Genomic DNA, 24,962 nt, shown 5'->3' with positions numbered 1-24,962 from the left:
TTCCAGCACATGCTGGGCTTTCATTTTTTTTCCTTATTTTTTTTTTTGGTGTTGCCTTAGAGGCTGCAGAACCTGGACTTCTTTTTAGGCAGAGCATAGGACAGGAGGCCCCAGAGTCCAACACACACATGCTGGTCTCCAAAGCTTTCCCATTATATAGAGAGTCAATGAATTTGATACCACATATATCCCTAATGGTGACTGAAAAATAAATAATCATCTAAGTGCATTTGTTAGAGCTAGAAACTTTTTCAACCCTGACATCTAAGGCAAAACTTATAATAGGTATGATCTGGAGCAAGATTTCTCATGCAGGTCAAAAACTAGCTCGATATCTAGGACACTAATCGGTGCATGCCAGCACTTCCCATACTTGGCATGTATCGGCATGAGAGCATGCCAAGTGCTAGCATGCAGCTGCTACCATGCCAATGCCACATAACAGGAAGGCAATGATAAATATATACATTGCCATATTAATCGTGCCAGCTGGCCCTTTAATCTATGATTTGAAGAGATCCACATTACAGGGAGGTTTGATGTAGCATATCATGTGCAAAAATTCCAAGATAATTGCAGCATTTCCATTTTTGACATTTGTTTTAAACAGCATGTGCCTAATTCCATCTTCATAATTTATTCCCATTTTTATTCCACTACTAAAAGGAGATTAAAAAATCAATGTGATATATAAGTGGATAATGTTCCTTATGTAAAACATCTGACAATTTCCTTTGAGCTTAAACTGCCACTTGTTTAGCCCTTCTTCAGGTATAATTAGCACCATACCTCTAATTCAGTCTTTTCTCTTAGAGATTGATTTAGCTTTTGCTTTAACTCTGCTTGAGAACTCCTGAGAAATTTCACCTCTCTGACAAGAACTTTGATATCTGCTTTTGACTTCATTTCTAGTTCTTCTAGGTGCTTCTGCATTGTCCCTAATACTTCTCGTTTGGTATCTAATTCCTGCAGCAATAATGCTTTCTCACCATCAGCAGTTGTTTTTTCTGACTCTGCACAAGTTTTTACATTCTGCTACATTTAGAAACAAAATGGAAAAAAATCAGCACTTGTGAACAAATCATATATTAAACAAATAGGAATGCATATAAAGAGGCAAAAACGAACTTGCTCAATCTTAAGTCTAGACTTGATCTCTGAGTACTTCCTGCGGCATTCATCCATATCCCATTGCATTTGTGTTACTCTTTCTCTTTCAACTAAAATGGCTTGTTGCAAGTTTTCTTTACCTTTCTGCTTAGTCACTTCCAGTTCCACCTCTAAATCCTTGACCTAGAACCATAAATATCAATTACAGTAAGACAACACCTTATGGAGGTCCAGAAAAGGTACCAAAAAGATCTTGAGTTATAAGAGGACTAACTTCTAAAAAAAATCTAAATGCAGGATTTCTATCAAGGTTTAACAAATGAGAAGATTGAATTCAAGAACCCAATTTGATAAGGAGAAAGAAGTTCATGAAAGACCTCTCAAATTTAAATTTAAAAGGATAAGGGACATGCAATATTGACATGAGATGCCAAGCAGATCATAAAAATAATTGCTCAAGATGCACCTTTGTCATAAGGTATCCATTCACAGCCATTTCTTGATTCAGTCGAGCTATAAGATTTTCCATATCTGATTTTGCTGTCCCTAATCTTCTTTGCATGGTGACAAGAACTCTATTCAATTTATATCGTTGATCAAGTGGAAGGAAAATTTGTGCATCATTTTGAATATGTGTCTCCAAGCCAGATAGAGCTTCCATTCCATTCTGAGCTTCAGAGCTACTAGGAAGATCAATAGAGCCATCCCAAATCAAATTAGTCATCCCAGGAAATGATAATTCACTACCTCGTATAGAACTTATGTCACTTCCAGTACTTTCAGCAGAGAGTTTTCTAGTATGACCATAAAACTTATCATGATCCTGTTCTGAAGTGGACTCTAGTCTGTCCCTGGAAAGAAATATTTCCTGTGAAGTTCCCCCAGAACTATCCCTCTCTAAAACAAGGTTCTCTCTTTTGCGGTGCAACCTACTTGTAAGAAGCTCTTCTGACTTATCCAGGATTGATTCTCCAATGATGCCATTACCAATTGCCCCTCTTGGAACAGTTAAATCATGAGTCATTGCCAGATTTTCTGTTCTAGTGGAAGAAATTTGAACGTTTCCTTGCCTTGGGGTTCCCAGGTCTGATGCTTCATATATATCACTATCAATGTCTGAAGCAACAGAGTGAGACTTAGATGCAACTTTTGCACCATCAGCAATAGAAGCACCTGAACTAGGTCTAAGTGGAATTGAAGAGGCCAAGGAGATAGCATCACCTGAAGAACTTGTTTCCAAAGGATCATGATTCGCATCCCTAAACGCTGAATAAAACAGTGTAAGTAAAATGTAAACATATATCAAAGAAACAAAATTAGCTTGACTATAACAAAAACAAAATACATCATAAACAAGTCTCAGTAATCAGATCAAAAGCCAACTAACTTGTATCAAATGTTAAATTAGATATTTAGGAGACATAACAAAAATTAGTCTATATCAGGACATGCCATTAGGAATCCATAACCAAACATATTTTACATGAATGCAAGCCCAGAAAGAGACAAAAAAATGTTTTACCGTTAAGAAACTGACACACAACATATCACAAGCACGCACAACATGCGCACAACATATGCATTCAAGTACAAGCACAAATGCATGCATGTTCACAGGCAAAGAAACACATTGACACATACATGATGATACATAAATATTTATATACATAGGAGTGATAAAACCTACATGACCTTGCAGCAGCTTCTAGCTCAAGAAAACTTGCCACCGGAGCACTTCTAGATAGGTCAATGTCACAAAGTAGCTTTCCCATCCATTCCTCCAAAACATGCCTCCTCTGAAACATAGCTATCCAGTTTGAGAATCATTAATCACCTAGCAAGGAAAGCTACTACGGGACACCATAAGAAAAATGATTTTAAAAATGGGAATCTTATATTTATACATGTGGTACTGAAGATGATATCTATCGCCTGATACATTTAATAACTAAAATGAAAAATATAACATTTGTGTTTGAAATAATTTTAGACCTTTTGAGGTAGTAATCATCTTTTTTGTGCTTCTGTACAAGAGTATTGACATCTACTATATTAAGAGCAGCAAAGAATAATAGTGATAGCATGATGATAATAAGGTACAATTTCCAATGAAATAAAAAATATATATGTGTTTGAAAATATGTTAAATTATCTCAGAAAAATATAATTTATGATAGACAATAGCAAGTGCTTCCTATACATCATGCGAGGAAAAAAAGTTTGAAGTACAATATTATTTAAAAATTTCTTAATTAATACATTAAAAAGATTTAAACAAAATATGGAAAGGAATGCAATAGATATTAAAATCATCTCAATCAACACAAAGCTATGCCATTAAGAAGAAAGCAACGGAGCCATCCCTCAAGCAACAGAGATGCCATTATGAAGACATTTAAATCACAGTGATATGGAAGAGTAACTCCTATTTTAAATATCCAACTTCAATAATTCACTGCCGCGCAATTCCCTTGCTCTGTAAGAATTTGCACCACACCTCAAAACAAAATAATTCAAATATCAACATTCCATTCATATGAATAAAGATGTTCTCCAACAAACTGAACAAATTGATGATCTCACAAGTCAAACCCTGCAATTTACTTGATAGAACAAGTTAGCTTACATCATAACCTTGCTTGATTAAAAACAATATGAAGCTAGCAACTCAATATAACCTAGCTTACATCATAACCTTGGTCTTTCTCTCTCTCTCTCTCTCATATACATGTCATGGTATCCAAAACCTTCAATTCAACTAAGCCTTAATCCCAAACTAGGCTACATGAATGATGAATCCTTTCCCTCCATTCCGCTCGGTTTAGGGCCACATTTTCTGAAAAATGTTGAGATATCAAGTCCTTCCTTCTTCATACCATGTGATTTTCGGTTTACCTCTACCCTTTTTCAGTCTTTCTACATGTATCAAATCATTCCATCACACTGGTATTTTCATAGATCTACAATGTATAATTTCAAACCATCTAAATTGTCCTCTTAATTTGTCCTCAATTGCTACTATCTCCACCTTTTATGAATGACTTTATTTATTCTATCTTTTCCTGTATTACCTCACATCCATCTCAACATTCTCATTTCAGTTACACTCATCTTGTGCACATGTTGTTATCTAACTATCCAACATTGTGTGCCGTAAAACATAGCTAATCGTTATGGCTATCCTATAAATTTTTTCTTTCAACCAGGCAGCTATAATCACATAATATCCTAATTGCACTTCTCCAATTTATCCAACTTTCTTTAATCTTATAGATAACATATTCATCAATCTCCCCTGATGGGTAATGGACCTAAATATCTAAATGGTCGCTCATAAAATTTTCATGATTCTCAATTTTCACTCTATCTTTATCTCTATTTCTAATTTTACTGGAATTGCATTCTATATATTCAATCTTGGTTCTACTTAACCTAAAAACCCTGGATTCTAATACACTCCTCCATAGTTCTAACTTACGATTAACCCCGAACTTAGTTTCATCCATTAAGACTATATCATCCGCGAATAGTATGCACCTACAAATATCTTCCTGAATATCCCAGAGTCAGGGATCTGATTAGTCTAGACGGAGGCAGTTGGGACGAGATGATGATTCGGCGTGCTTTTGGGGAGTAGTTGGCTAAGAAGATTTTGGCTATCCCAATCCCAGGTGAGGAGTCAAGAGAGTTTGATGTGGGCCCCGACTGGCCGCGCTAGGGTGAGGACCAGGGACCTGTAGTTGCTGATGGGCAAGGAGTCTACCCGGCAGATCGAGGGCAAGTGGATATGGAGGATGCGGGTGCACCCACGAGTGGCATTGTTTATATGGAAGGTGGCTTGGGGAAGCCTGCCGACTCGGGGAATTCTGATGAGCAGAGGAGTCAGGATCTCTTCGATGTGTAAGGAGTGCATTGACACAGATGAGACTATCAGCCATGCTCTTCTAGGATGCCCTCGGGCGAGGCAGGTTTGGCAGCAGGCACCTTTTTCCTTACCACTGGATGTGGTGTCGACGGAGGACTTTCTGGACCACTTGAGGGGGCTGGTTGGCACTCCGAGTACTATGGAGCGAGGCATCATCTACGTCTATATGGCATATCACATTTGGTTGGACAGGAATGCCCGCACCTTTGCAGATAGGAGATTCCTGCCGAGGGCCGTGGTAGATAGAGCTTTTCGTCCAGCGACTGAGATCATTGCCACCATCAAGGTACCACCTCCGGGGTGGGCTAGGGATATTTGGAGTGCCCACTTCGCTGCTACACCGCCCCGAGTGACATTTGTCTCTTGGGAATCCCCACCCCCTGACTACTTCAAGGTGAACTTTAATGGCAGTGTCTCGGCTGGTGGAGATAGAGGAGGCATTGGTTTCGGAGAATCCACGCTAGTTATGGCAGGTGGGCGGAGTACTTACGACATGACGGCTATTGGAGCCGAGCTGAGGGCTGCATGAGAGGGAGTCACCTATGTGAGGAAGATTTTGGGGGCAGATAACATTATCCTGGAGGGGGACTCTACTATGGTGACTAAGTGGATTCATGATGTCCGGTGCAGGAGGGATGGCCACCCTATACTCAGGGATATACAGAGGCTGGAGTCAGGATGCCGCTCGATACAGGTTGCCCACGTATTTCGAGAGGCAAATAGGGCTGTGGACTGGGTCGCCTCCTTTGCTCTCATCATTCTGGAGAGATGCTATGGACAAAGATTGCAATCACCTCATTGTCTTTATGTCATTTTCTTTCTCTTGATGCTGAGGGTAGCGCTCATGCTCGTTTGACGTGAGCTACCGATGTATCAAAAAAAAAAAGCACAAAATGGTAAAAACTTGGAGAAAATCCTTGGTATAAATATATATGACTGAAAACCCATTAATATTGCTACAGGGAGGGAATGCTGAATCATACTGAATCAACCGATTCAGGGTGTGCCAAATAAGCCAGTTCGAGGCGTGCCGAATTTGATCGGATGAGAACCAGCATGGTTCAAATGTTTAAAATGAGACAGCATGGTTCCTTGTTAAACATGCACTCATCTATTAAACCACCCCCCCCCCCCCCCCGAGTCGAGATCCGTGAGAGAGCACCTACCTCCCACTCGCGAACACCTCTCCTTCCCTCAGCCACTCATGAAGTCATAATTGCCCCGCTCCCTCTCTCTCTTCCTCTCTCGATCAGGTTAGGGCTTCCCTTGTGCTCCCCTTCCCCCCTCTCCCCCTCTCCTTTTCTCCCTCTCCACCTCTCTCTCCCATCATCTTCGTTTTGGAACAGGAAGAAAGGGTTTCAGCCTTTTCTTATTTTCAAATTTTGAATTAAAGTCGGCAAACCATACGCCTTCAGATCGAGATTTGAAAATAAAAAAAGCCAAAGAACCCTAGCACGGTACGATACAGACCCGTACCATACTGTGTTGGTCACCGACTAGTACGGGCTTTAGTACCGGTTCGGCAATCCTTGCTACCAGGAGTTCTCATACTAGTAACCAATCTACCATACATGTTCTTAATCACATTAATATATCTAAGAAAAACTCCTTTCTTTTCTTACACCTACCATAAGACTTCTATAGACGCTCTATTATATACTTTATCTAAATCAATACAAATCATATGAAGATTTCTGTACTTCTCCACTAACCTTCGAAAGAGAAAATAGCTTCCATAATCAACCTTCCTAGAATAAAACTAAATTGGCTCTCTGATATTTTAGTGCCACACCTCGATCTATGCTCAATCACCCTCACCCAAAGTTTCATAATCTGGCTCGTGAGTTTAAGACCATGATAGAAAAATTTTGATTATCATCTTTATCTTATAAATCGGTTCTATAGTGCTCTTCCTACATTTATCAAGCACCATTTTGTCTTTAATATCTTATGAAATAAATTAGTCAACAGATTACTTCCACATCACATACATATTTCCAAATCTCAATAGGAATTTCATCAAGTCCAATGGCTTTTCCTATTTTAATATTTTTCAAGGCATTCTTTACCTCAGGTACTTTAATTCTGCATGTATATTGGAGATTTCTATCCTTAATGGAACTAGTAAGATATCCTAAGTCGCCTACATGACTTCTATTAAATGGCTTATTAGGATAACTACAGTATCATTCTTTAATCTCATCCTCAACTAAAACTTTTTTATTTTCATCTTTGATGCATTTAACCTGAATCAAATCTATAATTTTTCTTTCTCTTAATCTTGCAATCTTACAGATATCTTTTTCCCATCATTAGTTTATAACTTACGATATAACTCCCGTATCTTTTTCTTAACTTTCCTTCTTAGCCACCTTATAGTTTTCATGTGTTTTTCCATTTATACACTTAGGTGGTCTTCTATAAAACCCTTTTAACCAAGGTTCACATTGTAGGTGCATATCGCCTCATACCAAGCATTACCATACCATACTGAGACTTGGTACGAGAGGCGTATCGAATCTTGGTATGTCAAACTGACCCATATTGCGCATACCAATACTATACCAACATGGTCCTGTAAGGGATCCAGTACCAAGATTGAGAACATTGCTTTTGGCCTTAACCGTCAATTAAACTTTCTCATTCCAGCCCAAGTTTCCTTACTAGATGGCCATGTTTTCTTTTATAATCCTGATACCTCTACAGCCACTTGCTTAATACTATTAGTCATCTCTTCCAACTTATTATTGATTTCCCATCTAAATCCCATTTTCCTTCTTTCAACATTCGATTCTTAGATGCCATTTGTTTCTCCCCTCACATATTCCACATAGCATCCAATATCTTGCTATTGCAAAAATCTACAATATTCATGATTCTTTCGCTTCTTCACCTTTATGCCTCATCTCTTCAGGCCTTTCGGCTCGTGTGAGAGATACCACATAGATAAGCTAGCTAAGCATCCAAACAAGCCCTAAAGCTTAAAGACAATATATTACAACACGAGAAAAGGGTAGCCTGGAAGTGAATACATTTCACTCTGATAATGTCTCAACATCACATAATTAAGCCCAACTAGTGAGTTAATGTAGTTGTAAATAGTGTTTCTAAACCCAGTGGCCCTAACGGAACTACTGCAATAGCCAAATCACAAGCTCCTTGGTCAATTGTGGATCAATTGATAATTGATTCGCCAATTCAAATCCTTCACTAATTCCCCTCTCGCTCTCCAAACATCGAACAAACACTAATCCCACATTCTTTCCTATTTCATCTTCTCATATTGAACAAACTCCCACTCCAAGTCTCTCCTCTCCCTAATGCACATTGGCTCCAGAATTCCTCCTAAAAGATGAACATGACGAAGAAGAGGAGATTGCTCCACCCAATAGTTGGCTATACTAATTCTGTTTGCACTGGATCCAGCCATGTTGCCTCCATTCTCACCAAATTTGGCTGTGCTGCCTTTATTGACATAAGATAATATTGCACTACCTCTATTGCCACAAGATCTGCCTCCTTCGGACGAGATCTGGTCCAATTGCCTCCCTTCCCATGATGTTCAATCTATCACCTCCTATGACCTCCACTCCCATAAGATCTGGCTGCACTGCATTCCTTCCCATGAGATCCAACAATCCTGCCCCCATGTCCACAAGATTCTGCCATATGACCTCAAACAACCAGACTACCTTCCATTGTCCCAAATCTCCCGCTGAAACTCCTCCCCTTCACTACCTTTGATGGCCCAATTCAATGCCATGGACAACCTGAACACAATAACCACCATGCTACGGGGATGCTCCCTTTGCTTCACCGAGAGCACGTAAGAGGGTGAAAAATGTGATGTATGATTTTTTTTCCTTTTTTTTTGACAATATACTGTGACAAGGTGAATCTGGGTCAGTCACGTAGTTCGAAATTGGTTTAACCATCCGAACTGTCAAGTCAAACGAGTTTCATCTGACCCAACTTGCAAAGGCTGGTGGATGATGGGTCAACCTATGTTAGTTGATTGGGTGTTAAATACTTCTTTTAACCTTAGTGATTTAACTTGCAAACAAAGGATATATCAGGTTGAATCAGTCTAGATACCTCCTAATCCAGATTCAAATATATTAGGAGTTTGAGTCTATATTTTAACCCAAACCCTATCCATCAAAGCAAAGTATGTCGTACCAGGCAGTACGAAACGTACTGTACCATACCATACTTGTTCAATACCGATATCCGATACGGATAGCATACCGACGCTCGGTATGCCAAAAAAAAGATAACATACCGTACCGACCAAGGTTCGCTGTACCGGTCGATACCGGTCGGTACCGAGCGTACCGTACCCGTACCGATGGGTACCGGTATCGGTACACCAATGTCGGTACGGTCGGTACTGAGCGTACGGTACCGTACCGACACTCGGTACGCCTATACTAATGCAGCACCGGTACGGGATTCGGTACCGGTACGGCGAACCTTGGTACCGACACTATGCTAGTGTAGCACCGGTACAGGGTCTAGTACCGAGACGGCAAAACTTGCATCTAAGAATTGGGTGGAACCTCGGTCCAAGTAGGGTCAAATAAGGCTCGAATCCGAGTGAGGTCAAGCACAAATCAGGTTTAGATCTAGGTCAGGTCAAGTATGTACTGAGGCCGAGTCCAAGTCACAAGAAGGAACCATTAATTGAAAAGCTTAATTCCCTCTGTGCCCTCAAAACTATTCACTAATGGCATAGCCTCAAAGTTTAATTAATAAGTTTTATAAAAATGTAAGATATGTAAGGGTAAAACTAGACAACATATACTAGGTCAACTATTAGTTCTGAATCAGGTTCAGGAACCTGTCATGTCAGGTTCATAAAAATCAAACTCATATATAATTTGGTTGAGTTGGTCGTGCGCGGGGCCCGGGGGGTGGGGGGGGGGGGGGGCGCTTTTAGTTAAGGACCCATACTCAATCTATGGCCTAAGGGTCAGAGATGAAGTCAGTTAAAGTCTAGGTCAGATGCAGGTCTGTGAGTTTTTAGTAAAGCCTCATTTAATTAAAATGTGATTGGATTTCTAATTGCTGATATAATTTAGCTGAGTAATTCAATGTATATGCAAAGGAAAGGCCTAAATATAAGTAGTTAATCTAATTATTTTGGCTTTATTGCTAATGCTTACAACTAACATTTGATAGTCGAATAAATCTTTAACTCAATACACTACAAAGATACAAGAAACCAAATACCTCAAGCAATTCCTAGGATGTCCAATCACAATATTTAAAAAACAAACATATTTTATGCCAGTGAATGTCCTATAGTGAAGACTACAGCACCCTATAAAATACATCTTATATAGATTTCAAATAGAAATCATCTAAAGTTAGGTCAAAACACACAATCTGATCTAAACAATAGGATGCACAAACTAAGAGGAATGAAATGCTATACCCACCTCTTCTAAGAGCATCCGACTGGAATTTATTCTCAAGAAAGCATGCTTTGGTGGGGCTGGAGGAATATCCTTTTTCGGAAATGCCTTATTAAGCTACAAAAGAATGGGAACAGTTTAAAGCAAATGAATTGAATAAACTTGAATCTGAATGTACATACAATTTATTATATCTGCATTAAACTTGGTCATTATGCAATTAAGTTACATAAGTGATATTTTTCCATCATGAGGCACTTAGCAAGAAAACCATTAAAGCAACACAAACTATAAAAGACAAAGGCTCACATGAAAAGCGTAGACGACAGTATCTGCTGGAAGCACATATATATGTGAAATTCTACATTTACCAAGCATTGGTCTCTTATCACATCAAATAAATATGACAAAATTTTAGTTCAGCTATTAACAAAGAAGTGTTATTTGTAAAGCAGATTTTTAAGAACAGAATAGTAATTATGAGAGACACAAAGTAATATAGAGGGTCATCACACACATTTTGAGGATCCTGCAGCAAACCATGGAATAACTTTAGGGTGAAGACAACACAGAGATTTAAATGAAAGTCCACATGTGATCTAATAGAAGTTAAGACATAGTTCATGGAATCTCTAGTTACATATATTCTTGGAGTTGTGAAAAGAGATGTTGAGAGCAAAGTTCCTAGAACCAACCCGAGCCACTCAGTTCGGGGCGTACTGACTAAAGGCGAAATTAGGTCGGTAAAGGGGTTTTGTTCGAGACTCGGAAGATACCAGTCCAAATCGATTTAATCCGAGTGAAACCGCCCAGTTAAGCTCAGTTCGACTTGATTCGAATCAATTCCTGCTGATTACAAGTAATAATTAAAAAGGGAGAGGAGAAAGGGCCTTCCAACCACTTTCTCCTCTCCATTTTAACTTAGGAAGGCTTGGAAGTTGAGGAGGCGAGGAAAAGAAGAGCGCAAAGGGATTCTGCAAGAAGGCAACTCGGATCAAGGTAAAATCTTCTTCCCTCTCTTCGCTCCGTCTTTCTTTTAAACTTAAAATAGACCAAAATTGCTAAAATGTGAGATCACATGCATTTTCTAATTTTGGCATGATTTCATGATATAATATAGGTTTAATAGCGATCTATGCATTGAAGAAGAAATTGTTATTTTTCATTGAACATAAATTGGTAGCATGTTTGGGTTATGCATGTTACTTGCTATCTTTTATGGTAGTAATTTGTTCAAATTTTGACATGGTTATGGCTACCCAAATTTCAAAAGTGGTGATTAAGGTACAACCATGGCAAGGTACACGGTACCGACTGTACCGACGTACCAGTGGGCATTGGTACCGGTACGTTACCGAACCAAACCGAGCCGAACCGGTACTGTACTGATGAGGCTAAAAGTCAAAAAAAAATTGGAGCCGGTACGGACTGGTCGGTTTGGGCCGGTACCGGATCGGTACGCGCCGGTACGGTTCGGTACGCGCCGGTACGGTTCGGTACTGAAATATGTAGCTGTACCGTACCGGTAGGGTCCGGTACCGGTATGTACCGGCTGGTACCGACCCGTATCGACCGGTACGGCAGACCATGAACCATAGGCTGAAAATATATATATAATACCCTTGGTAAGGTTATACATTAATCAAATTAAAATTAGTCTTCTAGCCTTCTAGGTATTGCATAATTAAATAGTAATTTTAACTCAAAATTAATTAAAAATATTTAAGAAATCAAAAATGTTTAAAAGTAGCATTTTGTATAGATAATTTTGAAATATTCTCAGGAGGAATTCGGCCATTTTTTGTATTACAATGTAAATGATCAAATTTTTAGATATTAATAACTCAATAATTATTAATTCAGCTAAAATTAATGAAAAAAATTGCAATGTGTATAGGTAACTAAAACATTACTCAAGGAAAAAATGAATGCTCTTCCTCACTATTTTATATTTTCATATAATATGTTTGTTGAACCAGTACCAAGATTGTATCAAAAAGAGCTGCCAGTATGGTACAGTATTAATTCGATACCATACCGATACATGATACACCATGGCATACCACTTAGCTAACCTGTACACCATTTTTCTTATTTTTTATTTTTTTATTTTCTCAATTTTTTTTGTCTCCACTTAAAATTTTCATAATTATTGTTGTCTAATTTGTAATTTTATCATTGGTTTGATGTCGTTTTTACCATGAAATGGAATTGAAGTGGACCAGTTAATGTATTTTTAAGTAAATATATATACAATATAATAAATGGAGTACTTTAATATATTTAAAGTACAAAATATGTACTGATATCTAAAATCTTGTAGAGTGTCGATGTCCCTTGTAGATATCGGGATCGCATTCGTAGTCCAGCCTAGCACAGCAATCCAAGACTCCAAAAGCATTGCCCCATAATCCTGCATCTCCCATAATCTGTACCCGTTGGATAGCTATCCTGAGAGAAGTAACCTGAGCATCCTACATCAATACTCTTAAGACGTATTCGAAGATCCTGGTAGCAAAATCCAATCCATAGAATGCTTGAGGCTATGGAGGATAGTACCCACTCGAATATGATGCCACAGATAAACCATATCCATACCGATCATAACCTGCTTATGTGGAATAGAATCTAGTATACGACTTAGATCCAGATACATCCAGAGATCCTACTTCACATGCCAGATCATCTGCAGCAGTCGTGTCATGTCCCGAACAATATCGATGGATGCATCTCTTATATGCAATGGTATCCTCATGAGATCTATCAGATCGTGCATCGTGGTCCCTATCATATGCAGCATGAGTAAACTAGGACTCACTGGTAAATTGAAGACCATTCTGGAGCTGAGTCAAAAATCATCGTGCCATCCTGGCCACTAGATGCATCATCGCTTGAGTTGTCGGCATCGCTACTATCGTAGAAAGATCTAGTCTCGGAATCTAAGTGAATAAACTCCTCAACTCTCTCCAATGGATGTGCAACTATTTTTCCTTTTTTCTTTTTGTTGGCCTGAGTACCTAGCTTCTTTTCTTGAATGCCTCTCTCTGTCAGGCTCTGTTGGAAGGATCGACTATGCCCTCCACCTTGACTAGACTGAATATTGTGGTGGCCTCTTCTCGAAAGCTCTTGATCAAATCACTAGGAGAATCATCCAATTTCGATGAATTGCAAAGATCATCCGTAAATCTACAACATATCATGAAATCATGCCAAAATCAAAAATTTTGGCATAATCTTCCCTTTCTTATTTCCTTGCTGAGTTTTGACTAAACACAAAAAGAAAAGCGAGGGGGAAAGGGGCATTACTTGTTCCTATCTCTAATCTGGCTTAGATCTGCAAGTCCCTACTATCTTTTAAAAAAAAGTGAGGAAGAGGCTGAGGGGGTGTGGGAGGCCTTCTCAGCCTCCCACCTCAATCATTTAAGAGGGAAGGGGCTGAATAGGGCAAAACTAAGCTGAACCAAAGCATACCGCCAGGTTCGCCATCTCGGTACCGGACCCCATACCGGTGCTACATTAGCACAGTGTCGGTACGGTACGAAGTTTTTTGGACGTACTGAGTGTCGGTATACCATCCGTACCGGTTACCAGTACCGAATTGGTACGATATGCCCCATACAACCCGGTTCGGGCCGATACAGCATACCATACTACCACTCTAAACCACCTGATTCGGAACAATTTTTCCTCTGTTTCGAACCAAATGGGGGAATCATCCTAATTCTCCCTCTAATTCCCACTCAGTATAGTTCGATACATCCCAAACTAGACAGTTTTGGATGGTCCAATGAACCATAACCATATGCATCAAGTGAAATTAAATTATAAAAGTCACTAATAAATCTTTAAAAGATAATATTTTTATTTTTAAAAAGTGTGGACCCACTTTATGTAATTCGTGGTAATGAATGAAATGGTTTATAATTTGTGGTCGTCAAACTTGCAAAAATGGATTCAAGAAGGAAGAAAGAGAAGGATGCTGATATTAGTCAAAAGTATGGGGTAATAATCTCGAGTCGGCACTGTTGGAAGTGCAAGTAGGGCAATGCAGAGTGAGGGGATGGAGTGATGAGATTAAAGCAGCATTTGGCCGGTAGTTATCCCAATGTGACTGTATGCAAGAAATGTTCATAATAGGTTCAACAATTATAAAGTACTTTCATGACTTTGAGAAGGGCAAAGAAAAGCACAAAGAAACAAATAGTCGAGGGCGATCATTAGGCAAATGAGCACCATTAGCGATCCAATGGACTATGAGACATCGGATCCAGATGATATAGAAGTGACCCAGATTCAGGTTGTTATATGAGACAATCAAAATAATTAGCAACAAAGGAGGTTGCTAGGCATAGAGCAGTTTGGGTCCTCACAATACGAGGGGTGTTCTAGTTCCAAATCCACCAAGGTGGATTCACATGCTGATGACTGCAAAGGCCGAGAACAAGCAAGCAAATTTAAAGCACACTGATGAGTATATTAATATCATTAAGGAGAGGATGGATTGGTAGATAGGTATGGTGTTGCATCAGGCAAATAATCCAAGTACAATCATGAATGCTTGTTTATACGTATAAAATACTATTATGCAATCCTTTGTCCGTTAATTAAATCAATTATCTGCCTCAATCCAAGGTTCCACTATAGTGCCTCAGGAGCTGTTGACTAGCATGCACTAGGTCATCTACAAGATGGATCTTGATGCTGCCATTACTAATAGATGCCTCAAGGAGGAAAGTTAAATTTAAGGGAATTAATACAATTCCATGTATAAGCAAAGATATGATGCCATAAGTGGTGTGTTTCATAGACTAAAGCTTTTAGAGAGGACTCCCCCACAACTTCAGTGAGAAAGCAGCTGTGACAAGTAAAAACAATATGAATCCAAGTATTTTAGGACACCGACTCTCACTAATCAAATGTTTGATGAAAAATGTCGACTAAAATGTAATTTACTTGATTCCATTTGAAGCTGAATAATGTTTCTATTTGGCACTATCATCCAAAAATATCAATAGGTTAGCAATCCAAATCCTCCCACAAATAGTCTCCTCTAAGGGCTCGTTTGGTTCGCGGGAAGCATTTTCCCTCCTAGGAATATGATTCCTAGGAAACAAATTCCTAGGAAGAGGATGCCTAGGAAAGTACTTTTGGCATGTTTGGCTGACCATGGAAAAGTGACAAATTTTCAAAGGGCTTATGTTTGGTTGGCCATCCACTTTCCTGAAAAAGTTATGTATAATTACTATTATGCCCTTAATAAAAATTAGGTCTTTAATGCCTCTTTAATGCTGAAGGGCCTTTTTGGGGAAAAAATAAAAATAAAGTGATTCCCGCCTCATGGAAGAGTAACTTTTCCATGAAATGTGGGAATCATATTTCCATGGAAATACAACTTTCCTATCTCTCTCCTTTGAAAACTCCAACCAAAAAAGAGGCATCTCATTACTTTTCCGTTGACCACACTTTCCCCCCTTCTTTTTCTACGAACCAAACGAGCCCTAAAGGATGCTAGTGCAGCTAATCAACCTTTTTCTAAATACATAGCAAATAGAGGAACCGCGCGCCTGACACGTGAGAGATGAAATGACTTGGTGTACATGTATTACAATTTACGACTCAGATTGACATGCATTCATGAGGAGGCAGAGCTAATGTTGAAATATGATGACCCACTTCATAATGACTTCGTGAACATGACAAGTTCCCCATGATTAGTTGGTTTGAGGGCTAGCAACAACAATCAAAGCTTAATAGGCCAAGATCGCCTTCTTGACCAACTATATCATACCAAAAAAGGCTGGGGTAAATACAAAGCAGAGGACAGACGGACACATGCTACACGCATAATGTCTAGCAACCAAAGAGGTTAGGAAGAGCCAGTCTAGACTGCAAGACTCTATGTCTGAGACTTCCATCGAAAGATATAACAAAAAGATGCTAAGAAGAGATCACCATGGCATCCCGTCCAGCTAAGGGGGTAGATCCAGTCAAGACCTAGTTAAGCCACCCAGCAAAGCCGGTCATGCAAGGCAACCATGAAAAGAAAGTAGTTCGTCGAAGTAGCGAAAAAGGAAAAAGAAACAAAGTCAAAAATCCACCGAAGAGATTGATAAGGAGCCTCTTCACTCAAATTCTAAGGCTATTGAGCCAATGAATGGTTGCCTAAATCATCTCGCAATATGAGAGATGATGCTAATGACAGCCTGAGCAATGATGTATTTGGTGACAAGGGTAGCAGTGGATATGGTGGGGGTGCATACAACTCACAACCACATGGTATGAGACCATTCACTAGCAAGTCTCATTTTACTCATGCCATGCAGGATGTGAACCACGATGCATGACGTAAAGCCCGCAATGATACAACAAGATACAAGAAATGGACCACTCGAGGTGGTTTAGGATCCAACGCTGCTACAATTAATGATCTAGCTTGCGAAGTAGGATCTCTAGACGTCTCTGGATCCTTATCATACACCGGAGCCTATTCTGTGCAGCCAGCAAATGACCCGTATACACATCCTTCGTCTGATATGTCATATTTGAGTAACTATTGCCCTCCACGGTCTTAGCCTGATCACATGTCATATTTCGTTGCCATGATCTTCTTGCTCAGGTGGGATGGCTGACCCAGTACCGAATATAGCTATCCAAAAGGTCTAGATTATCGTATGCAAGGATGGCCTCATTATCAAGGTTAGAGTCCAGTCCAAGACTGCAACTATAGATGAAATGTCAAACATGTACGGGCGGCATAGATATTCCACGAGGGACTAGATACAAATACATATCATGTAATTGAAATATATCTGATATATATATATATATGCATTTTCTATTTTTATTTTTTACACTTGCATCCATCAAGCAATCATGGGACCAATACAAGATAAAATAATAATAAAATATGCTTAAAATCACACTCTAAACCTTACAATAGCCATAACCAAAACATTGAAAATAAAAAAATTATAAAAAAAGCATACCAATACCGTACTAGTACACTTCTACATATCAAGTTCCGGTACAATATGGCTCGGTGCTATACTATATTGGTACTATGCTGTTATGGTACTATATAACAAGATTGTAAGCCTCAATTGACAGAATCGCTTAAAAAAAGAACATAGATTGTCACCTTAATTATGTAAATTGGTCTTGAACTACTCAAAAGGGTAACAAGTTTAATTCCCCTTGACTTAATGTGACTAAATAATTTGAGAGCTGTGTTTGTGATAATTGATTAAGCACTAGCAAACTTGCCATATGCTAAATGGCAATTTGAGGTGGGCATGTTTCGCAATATCCCTTCCATAGCAAATAGCGTCACTAGTAAAATGCCTCTAGCATTGATGGCAGAAACAGTATATTAAACATTGTTGACAAGCTCGCTTTGATGAAAGAAGAGAAGCTACACCCAGTATCATTATTCTTCGGCAGCAAGATAACCAAATAGACGTATAAGCACTCTCATTCTATTTCATAGGTATATTTGCACAAGGTTCATATCGAGAAACGGGGAAGGCTTGATACATTATGAACTGATTTTAGGAGGTGGGTTTGGGAATAAGTCACATGACTACATATCTACTAAGAGAAGAGTTCAAGCAAGGGATCATGCTAAAAGAATTTTGAGTTGGGACATCTAGCTGGTCATATAAATCCCCAATGCGGTTAATTAGCTCTATGACCCAATCCAGACTTCAAAGACCAAGTTTGATCAATGGCTTACTCTTTCACATCCAATTGCATGAGTGATTCCAAACAAGAAAAAGGACATTTTGGCATATCAAAAGTTGCAGATCATCCTGCTTGCTGTAATGAGATGATTCAAATGGAAAAGGCGAAAATATTATTGGCAGATTGAAGAAATCATTGGAGATGGGTCATGTACACCTTTTTAGGCATGGGATATCTTCCCTTTTAAAGAAGATTACTCGAAGAGAACACCAAAAAGCATCCTTGCACTGAAGCAACAACTCGTATCACAGTTGGCTCAACCAACACTTCAGCTTATGTGTATGTTGATAGCCTAGAGAAAAAGTGGCGGATTACCATTCTAGGTCTAAGTAAGAGAAGGAACAAAAAGAGATTGCCAATATTCAAACTCTTAATGGGTTTGAATGGTGATTCTGGCCATGTAATGTCCACCTATTCTGCATATGAACTAATTGATTGGTGATGCCCACATTACCTCTCAAAGCAAACAACAGTGGGTGTAGAGCGACCAGTACAACTAGAGGAGTCCAAGCCCTTAAGTTCCAAAGTTCATGCTATAGGTGATAGTCAAGTATTTTGCTCAAGACGCAGAGTTTGAATGAGGATTTAGGATATATCTTGCCTTTTTAAAGCCTTTAGCTCCAGATTGAGGACTTTGAAAGCAGAAGGTAAGTAAGCTAGATGCTTGCATCTTGTAAGCATTAAAGGCCTAAACCAAGATTCACACATACTTTTTAACATTTTGACAACTCAGCTGTGCCATTCTCGCTCCTTGCATGGGAAGACTAATCCCAACAGGAAGATACAAGTGAATGTTCAATAGTATACCGTACCAGCCTGAACTAGGCGGTACGAGGCGTACTATACCATACCGGTTCAATACCGCTACCTAGTACGGGTGGCGTACCGACACTCAGTATGCCAAAAAAAATTCCGTACAGTACCGTACCGATACTATGCCAGTATGGCACCGGTACGGGGTCCGGTAGCGAGACGGCGAACCTTGGTTCAATAATATCAATTGGTGTGCTGGAATTCGAGATCAAAGTATTTTTCACTGTTGATCACGATGGTCATGGCATTACACAGTTATAGAGGAATCTCTCTAGTGGCTGTAGTCCAAGGTTTTAGGGCCTGGTACTTGTATCGGTACCTGTCTTGATGAGGAACAACTGCAGTGCAGGATTTGATAGTTTTAACAAACAAAAGTAGTTCGTTCTAGCATGGCACAGATTAGTGGTGAACCTAACATTCCATTTTGAGTTTACTTAAGGCCTTTGGGCCAGACCTAATTCTCAGACAGCGATGTTGCAATTCTGGCAGCATGTTTAAATAGGGAAAACGCATAGTATTGTATCAAACCATCTCAACCTGAGATTTTAAGATGATCATGCAACAGGAGTACGATATGCATTATTTTGTTCTTGGTTTATCTTTCAAACAGCAAGATGCGTTATATTTTCTTAACCAAAAAATCTCTCCAACTACGAGGTTATAAATTTGTTACTGTGTCCTTCTCTTCTATGCTCGAAGGTCCAACAATGTTGCAATAACACCATGGTGTGGTATCTTTTTTCTGTCAGATAATATCAAATTTACACATAGTACAAATGAAACTAGGTGCATGTTTCACAAATAAAGGACCGATGGAACATATTCCAAAGGGATGATCACCCTCGAGATCAGATGGCAAAATGAATTTTATACTTACAGCAGAATATAATTTCAAGAAGTCACTGAATCGTCTAAGTACTCCGTGACTGGTGCTAACCCCTTCTGGAGATTGTATACCAATATGAATCCTGTAAAACTGTCCTTTACGGATGTTAAAATAAAGATAAAAGAGCAAAAACTGAAACACAAACTCTTAGATCTATTATTTTAAGATGTCTGTTAAGTAAACATTTGAAGAGCTCATGCTTACAAAAAGTTGAAATGTACAGATATAACTTCATCATATTCTTGCCATGGTACTAAACATTTATGATTGAACAGAAAGATACACCTCACTAAAAACAATACAATGCTCTTATAAAAATAATATCTCCTGATGATAAATAGATAGAGCATCAAATACCTGAAATAAAACCCATTATTCTTTTAGCATATACAACCACAGTAGGCAGTTCAATGATATGAAATTCTAGGTTGCCTAATGGTAATAACCAATCTGCAAATCCTCAATGCCAGTAGTTTATGTGGCAAAGCTCTCATAATATGTAATCCATCATATAATCCTTGTGAATTGGATCAAAATTGCCACCTTCAAATCACAGATCATTCGGTCCCCTTTAATGTCAGCACTAAATTGACAAGGTTGTCATTAGTTAGAAACGGATGGCGAAAAATATAAAATTTTGAAAAAATTTACCATCACGAAACACCAAACTAGGATGTTCCCTTAGGACCAGTTCTTCTCAAACAAAAATTTAAAGTTAATAAAGAAAATTCAGCAAATCATCACATTTTAATGAGCATGAATTACCATTAACTACTTGCTTTCCATAATTCCAAACAAAGCCATATATCTTCATGGAGCTAAAACCACCTTAAGCAAATTTACAGAACCAGAAAGTAAAACTTGAAGAAGAATACAGCAAACAGTTGTTGAATCCGACATATTTTTATCTTTTAGATGAAGAGAATTAATTTATGTCTCCTATCACCACATGATATGCTTACGTCATCCTCTCCCACAAAGTCAATATTATAAAATGGTTAATATAAGTGTTTTATATGTATCCAAGAATTATGGTGAGAACGGAAATGAAGAAATTACAACTATAGGATTCAAGAAGCTGTCATGGGATGCTCCAGGATCAGTTTGAACAATCCAGGAAGGAAACATGACACAGAAACTCCAGCCTGTGTGAGGATTGTGAGGCCATATTGTGTTTCTCCCATCCTACATTCACAAATGTATGCCATATGAGCAAATAGAAAAATATACATATGTAAGAACTAAATAATAATTGAGCACTACAAAATACAGTCCTTATTTGAATAATAATGACAAAGAATGGCAAGATATGTTACATGTTCTCAAAGGCAATCACATGGCATGGTAGACATACAAAATTGCAATTCTTTGAATGCAATTTGGAACAGCAACTTGAAAAGGAAGTTTCAATTCAAATGGTGGTTTAGTATTTTCGTTATCAATCAAATATTATATCCTTGTGGAAGGAGTCATTGCAAATGGGAAACACAACTTCACATGTGACTTGAAGCATTTAAAGAGCATGTGATTATCAAAAAAGAAAAAAAAAGGAGGAGGAATAAGAAAGAAGCAATATGTTTCATTACTAAAACCGAACTCCTACTATGTGTGTCAAGGTCCATGTCGTCCATATCATGCCACTTTTCTCTTCTACACTTACATAACAAATAAACATACCCCGTGTAGTTCAATTCTCACTATGAGGATGAGAAGCAAGAGAAGATCACCTCCGAAAACTAGGAGCTATTAATCGAATTGCCTAAACATTATACATACACACACACACACATGTGTGTGTGTGTGCACTATTCTCACGTGCATCGCACATGCCAGAAACTAGTCTAAGAATATGAAAAGAAGCATAACATGGCTTCCATTTAATAATCGTCAAGTACAAAACTGTTTGCTCCACTTTATAGGAGATCCTTATAATTGATACTTTGATATGGCTTTAATGCACTGAAGGGCCTGAAATGAGAAGGCAGACAACCTCAATTAAGGACTAAGGCCGTCATAAGAACCAACAGCCAAATGATGAGATCACATATAGAGATTATGCCATGGTTATTACTTATTTACTTTCCCAAATAAAGAAAATAAACAAACATCAAGAGGAAGGGGACATATGACCTCAGTGCACTAAGTTGATCTTTCATATTGAAATGATAAAGTCAGTAAGATTGGGATTTCAATCATTTCTTGCAAAGCTAAAACTGCTATTCAGGATATGCTGGAGCATCCCAAAGGAAAGAATGACAATGATTATGTAAAGGACAAGAGGTCGCATATTGGAAAGTAAAGGTCCCTAATTTCTTGGTCAGTTAATTTGGTACAGGAAATGGTCAGTAAGCCTTGAATGGCAACTCTGGACGAATCATGCATTAGTCACCATTGGATACACGCAGACTGTAGAAGCAAAAAATCCAGTCCTCTGCTTTTTAGATGACTAAATGCAGGGAATATATAGCAGTAAGGTGCCAAGCACATACCATGGATGGTGAATGCTCTCTTAGTGAAGCGAATCACAATGTAAAGTATGCAGTTTTCAGACATATAATGATTTAACATATTTGTTATCTTACTACACTTTTTGGTCATTAGCTCAGTGGTTTACTTAGTATTGTTGCAACATTCAGTTGACACATCCCTTGCGCTTTTTCCCTCATAAGACTGGCATTTTCATGAGTAGACAACATCAAAACTTGGGGGAAAAATCAAGCAATGATGTGTTTTGCGAATGCTTGTGATGACTGTGGTTTGTGGATGAATATCAAATATAATTGGTGCTCATGGGCGGATGAGACAGTCTATTATGGAAAAGCTGTGTTATTCTTGTTGTTGGGGATTTCTTTTTGTTTTATTCACCTTTTTCTTCACTATCTAGACAGATAGTTTGTGACATGTGGTTTTCCCTATCACCTTGCCTAAATGGTGATTGGTGCTGGTGCCATCTTTGCCTTCCTCCATTATTACTTTGCCAGGAAAAACATGAGAAGGATTTGAACCGGTTTTCCTTTTTTTTGCATCTTCTCTTTCTTTCCCTCTTTTACCTTTACATTGGATAGGACCACCGTTTTCCTTATTACTGTCTTAAAGTGGTGGACAATGTTCTTGCCATCTTTCTCAAAGGTCCCATCATGTAATGTATAAGGAAGTTTCAGGCTGGAAGGTTGCGCAGAAAGCGCTCATATTCCATCACTTCAATCGAATGCTGCAAGGAGGCTCTGGAGAAATAGAACAAAGAGTAGTTGGATGGTCAAGATGGTTACAACTTCAAGATCATGGAATAGAGCCCAGAATTTCATAATACTTACAAAATTGAGCAAGAAACTAGAGATGATGAAGATGATCGCAAGAAAGAAGATGGCCAGAACTATAAGTTAGTCTTTTTTCATTGATCTGTTAAGAATAAATTGCTGACGTGTTGAATTGGATCAACTCACCATTTTTTGTGCTGATATTGTCGCATACAAAATTTAATTAACTCATTCAAATCAAGCAATGATATAGCTTCAAGCTACAAATGCATTGGCTTTAAGATTATAATCAATATTTTATTAACGTCGTAAAAACTATCCAACCTAGAAAAAGCCGGAATCACAATGACGTAGAACGAATGATCCCAAGCAAAAACCCTAGATTAACCCGTGAGAAGATTCAAGATCAAAAATTTACGAAAAGACATAAAAATTCAATAAATCATCGCAAAACATCGAAGCCCAGCTCAGATTTCCATGATCGGACGAAAACTCATCGAAAAGAACCTCGAATTGCCACGAAAAGAGAATCTATCACGAATATAGGAGGGGAGATCACAGGAGGAGGAGCTGATACCCATTTCTTGGGAGGAGGGCTCCAGTCCATGCCCAGGGGCAGGGGCGAAGTGCCATCGTGGCGGTGCTTCGGGGGGCTGTTCTTGAGCATCTCCCTGCTTCTTTGGCGATCGCAGAGGAACGAAGTGGGAGAAGGATCGAACTTGTGGGTGGAGAGAGAGAGAGAGAGGAGACTGAAATACGATCAAGGAGAGGAGGAGGATGGATTTGGGGCGAGGCGAATCGATCGGTGCCCCTCTTCGAGTGAAGTCTCCAAAGCGCACACCTAACCGTCCGTCCTCGCACCGTCTTCCCAAGGCGCGTGCTTTGCACGTGTCGGTCGGTCGGTCGGGGGGGGGTGGGGGTGGAGGAGACCCCCAGCCACGAAGGGATGTGTTTAGTTTATATTGAATAAAAGAAAAAAAAAACATGGAGAAAATGGATGGTTTTGGTTATGCATGGCAGAGGAGCGACGCATTAAAGAGTTAGAGCTAAAAGCAAGAAGGTAGGAACTCATAGATATGCCATTTTGCTTTTAAGCTATATTATTTTTTAAAAAAATAAAATACTTGTCTAATACTCAGGGCACTCATTCATATATTTTTCAGTCAATTTATCAGCCATTTGTAATATTTGCAAGTAATAATGATAGACATGTGCAATGCATTATAATTTTTTTTTATCTTCAAGTTAATTCTTACATGAAGCCCTGCAGCATCTTCTTTAGCTAATTTGCCATTGAATACAAGATATCCAACTTTTGCTGCAAGCAATAATTTTTGTTCATGATAAAAAAAAAAAATTCTTCGACATCCCCACTAGCCTTGTGAAGAAGCTATGATCTTTACTAAATAGATTTATTGGTCAGAGATTTGCCACATTGTTTCTTTAGAATTCTTGTAAAATACTTCTTTGAATTAAGATGATGAATGATGAATTTTCATCATAAGATGGAATGCTTTGTATTTGGAGTAAAAAGTTATCATGCTCCAATAACTATAAGTGGCAGATTACTATATCAAATTCTTGACAATACATATTCGCAATGCCCGCATATTCTTATGGTTTCTTGCGCATTTACAATTCACAATCTATTTAGTATTGGCATTGTCGATTTCAATCATTCATCAAATAATGCTCCCTTAAATTAATATAATGTAAGAAGTTGCTTTCCGGATGATAAAAGGCAAATGTTGCAAAGTACTTTGCAAAAATTCTATATACTTAATCTACACCATTTATCTAACCCATAATGATGG

At 38.6% G+C, this 24,962-nt stretch overlaps 1 protein-coding gene across 13 annotated transcripts in view; it reads right to left on the bottom strand.

The window, feature by feature from the left end:
• Positions 1 to 24,040, bottom strand: part of LOC103711483 (PX domain-containing protein EREL1) — a 32,185-nt gene extending 8,145 nt beyond the window's left edge. Inside the window, exons 1-11 of one of the 13 annotated variants that reach the window (XM_089928888.1) lie at positions 23,726 to 24,002; positions 23,075 to 23,115; positions 22,757 to 23,013; positions 20,951 to 21,076; positions 19,883 to 19,981; positions 10,477 to 10,569; positions 2,798 to 2,906; positions 2,332 to 2,376; positions 1,577 to 2,226; positions 1,129 to 1,293; positions 790 to 1,032 (exon numbers count right to left, since the gene is read on the bottom strand). In XM_089928888.1, the coding sequence (XP_089785014.1) occupies positions 790 to 1,032; positions 1,129 to 1,293; positions 1,577 to 2,226; positions 2,332 to 2,376; positions 2,798 to 2,906; positions 10,477 to 10,569; positions 19,883 to 19,981; positions 20,951 to 21,019 (1,473 nt within the window). In that variant the 5' untranslated portion in view covers positions 21,020 to 21,076; positions 22,757 to 23,013; positions 23,075 to 23,115; positions 23,726 to 24,002. Of the gene's footprint in view, positions 1 to 789; positions 1,036 to 1,128; positions 1,294 to 1,576; positions 2,377 to 2,797; positions 2,918 to 10,476; positions 10,570 to 19,882; positions 23,018 to 23,074; positions 23,116 to 23,725 lie in introns of those variants that run through there. The other 12 variants (XM_008797630.6, XM_088715904.2, XM_089928887.1 and 9 more) reach the window with 12 other exon arrangements.
• Positions 24,041 to 24,962: the final 922 nt, after the last annotated feature.

The sequence above is a fragment of the Phoenix dactylifera genome, chromosome 2 (genome assembly GCF_051530095.1).
Source record: "Phoenix dactylifera cultivar Ajwa chromosome 2, Ajwa_hap1_PhDact_Kaust_v1.1, whole genome shotgun sequence".
In the NCBI taxonomy this organism is placed as follows: Eukaryota; Viridiplantae; Streptophyta; class Magnoliopsida; order Arecales; family Arecaceae; genus Phoenix; species Phoenix dactylifera.
Note: the sequence above shows the minus strand (reverse complement) of the source record. Positions and strands in the feature narration are given on the sequence as shown.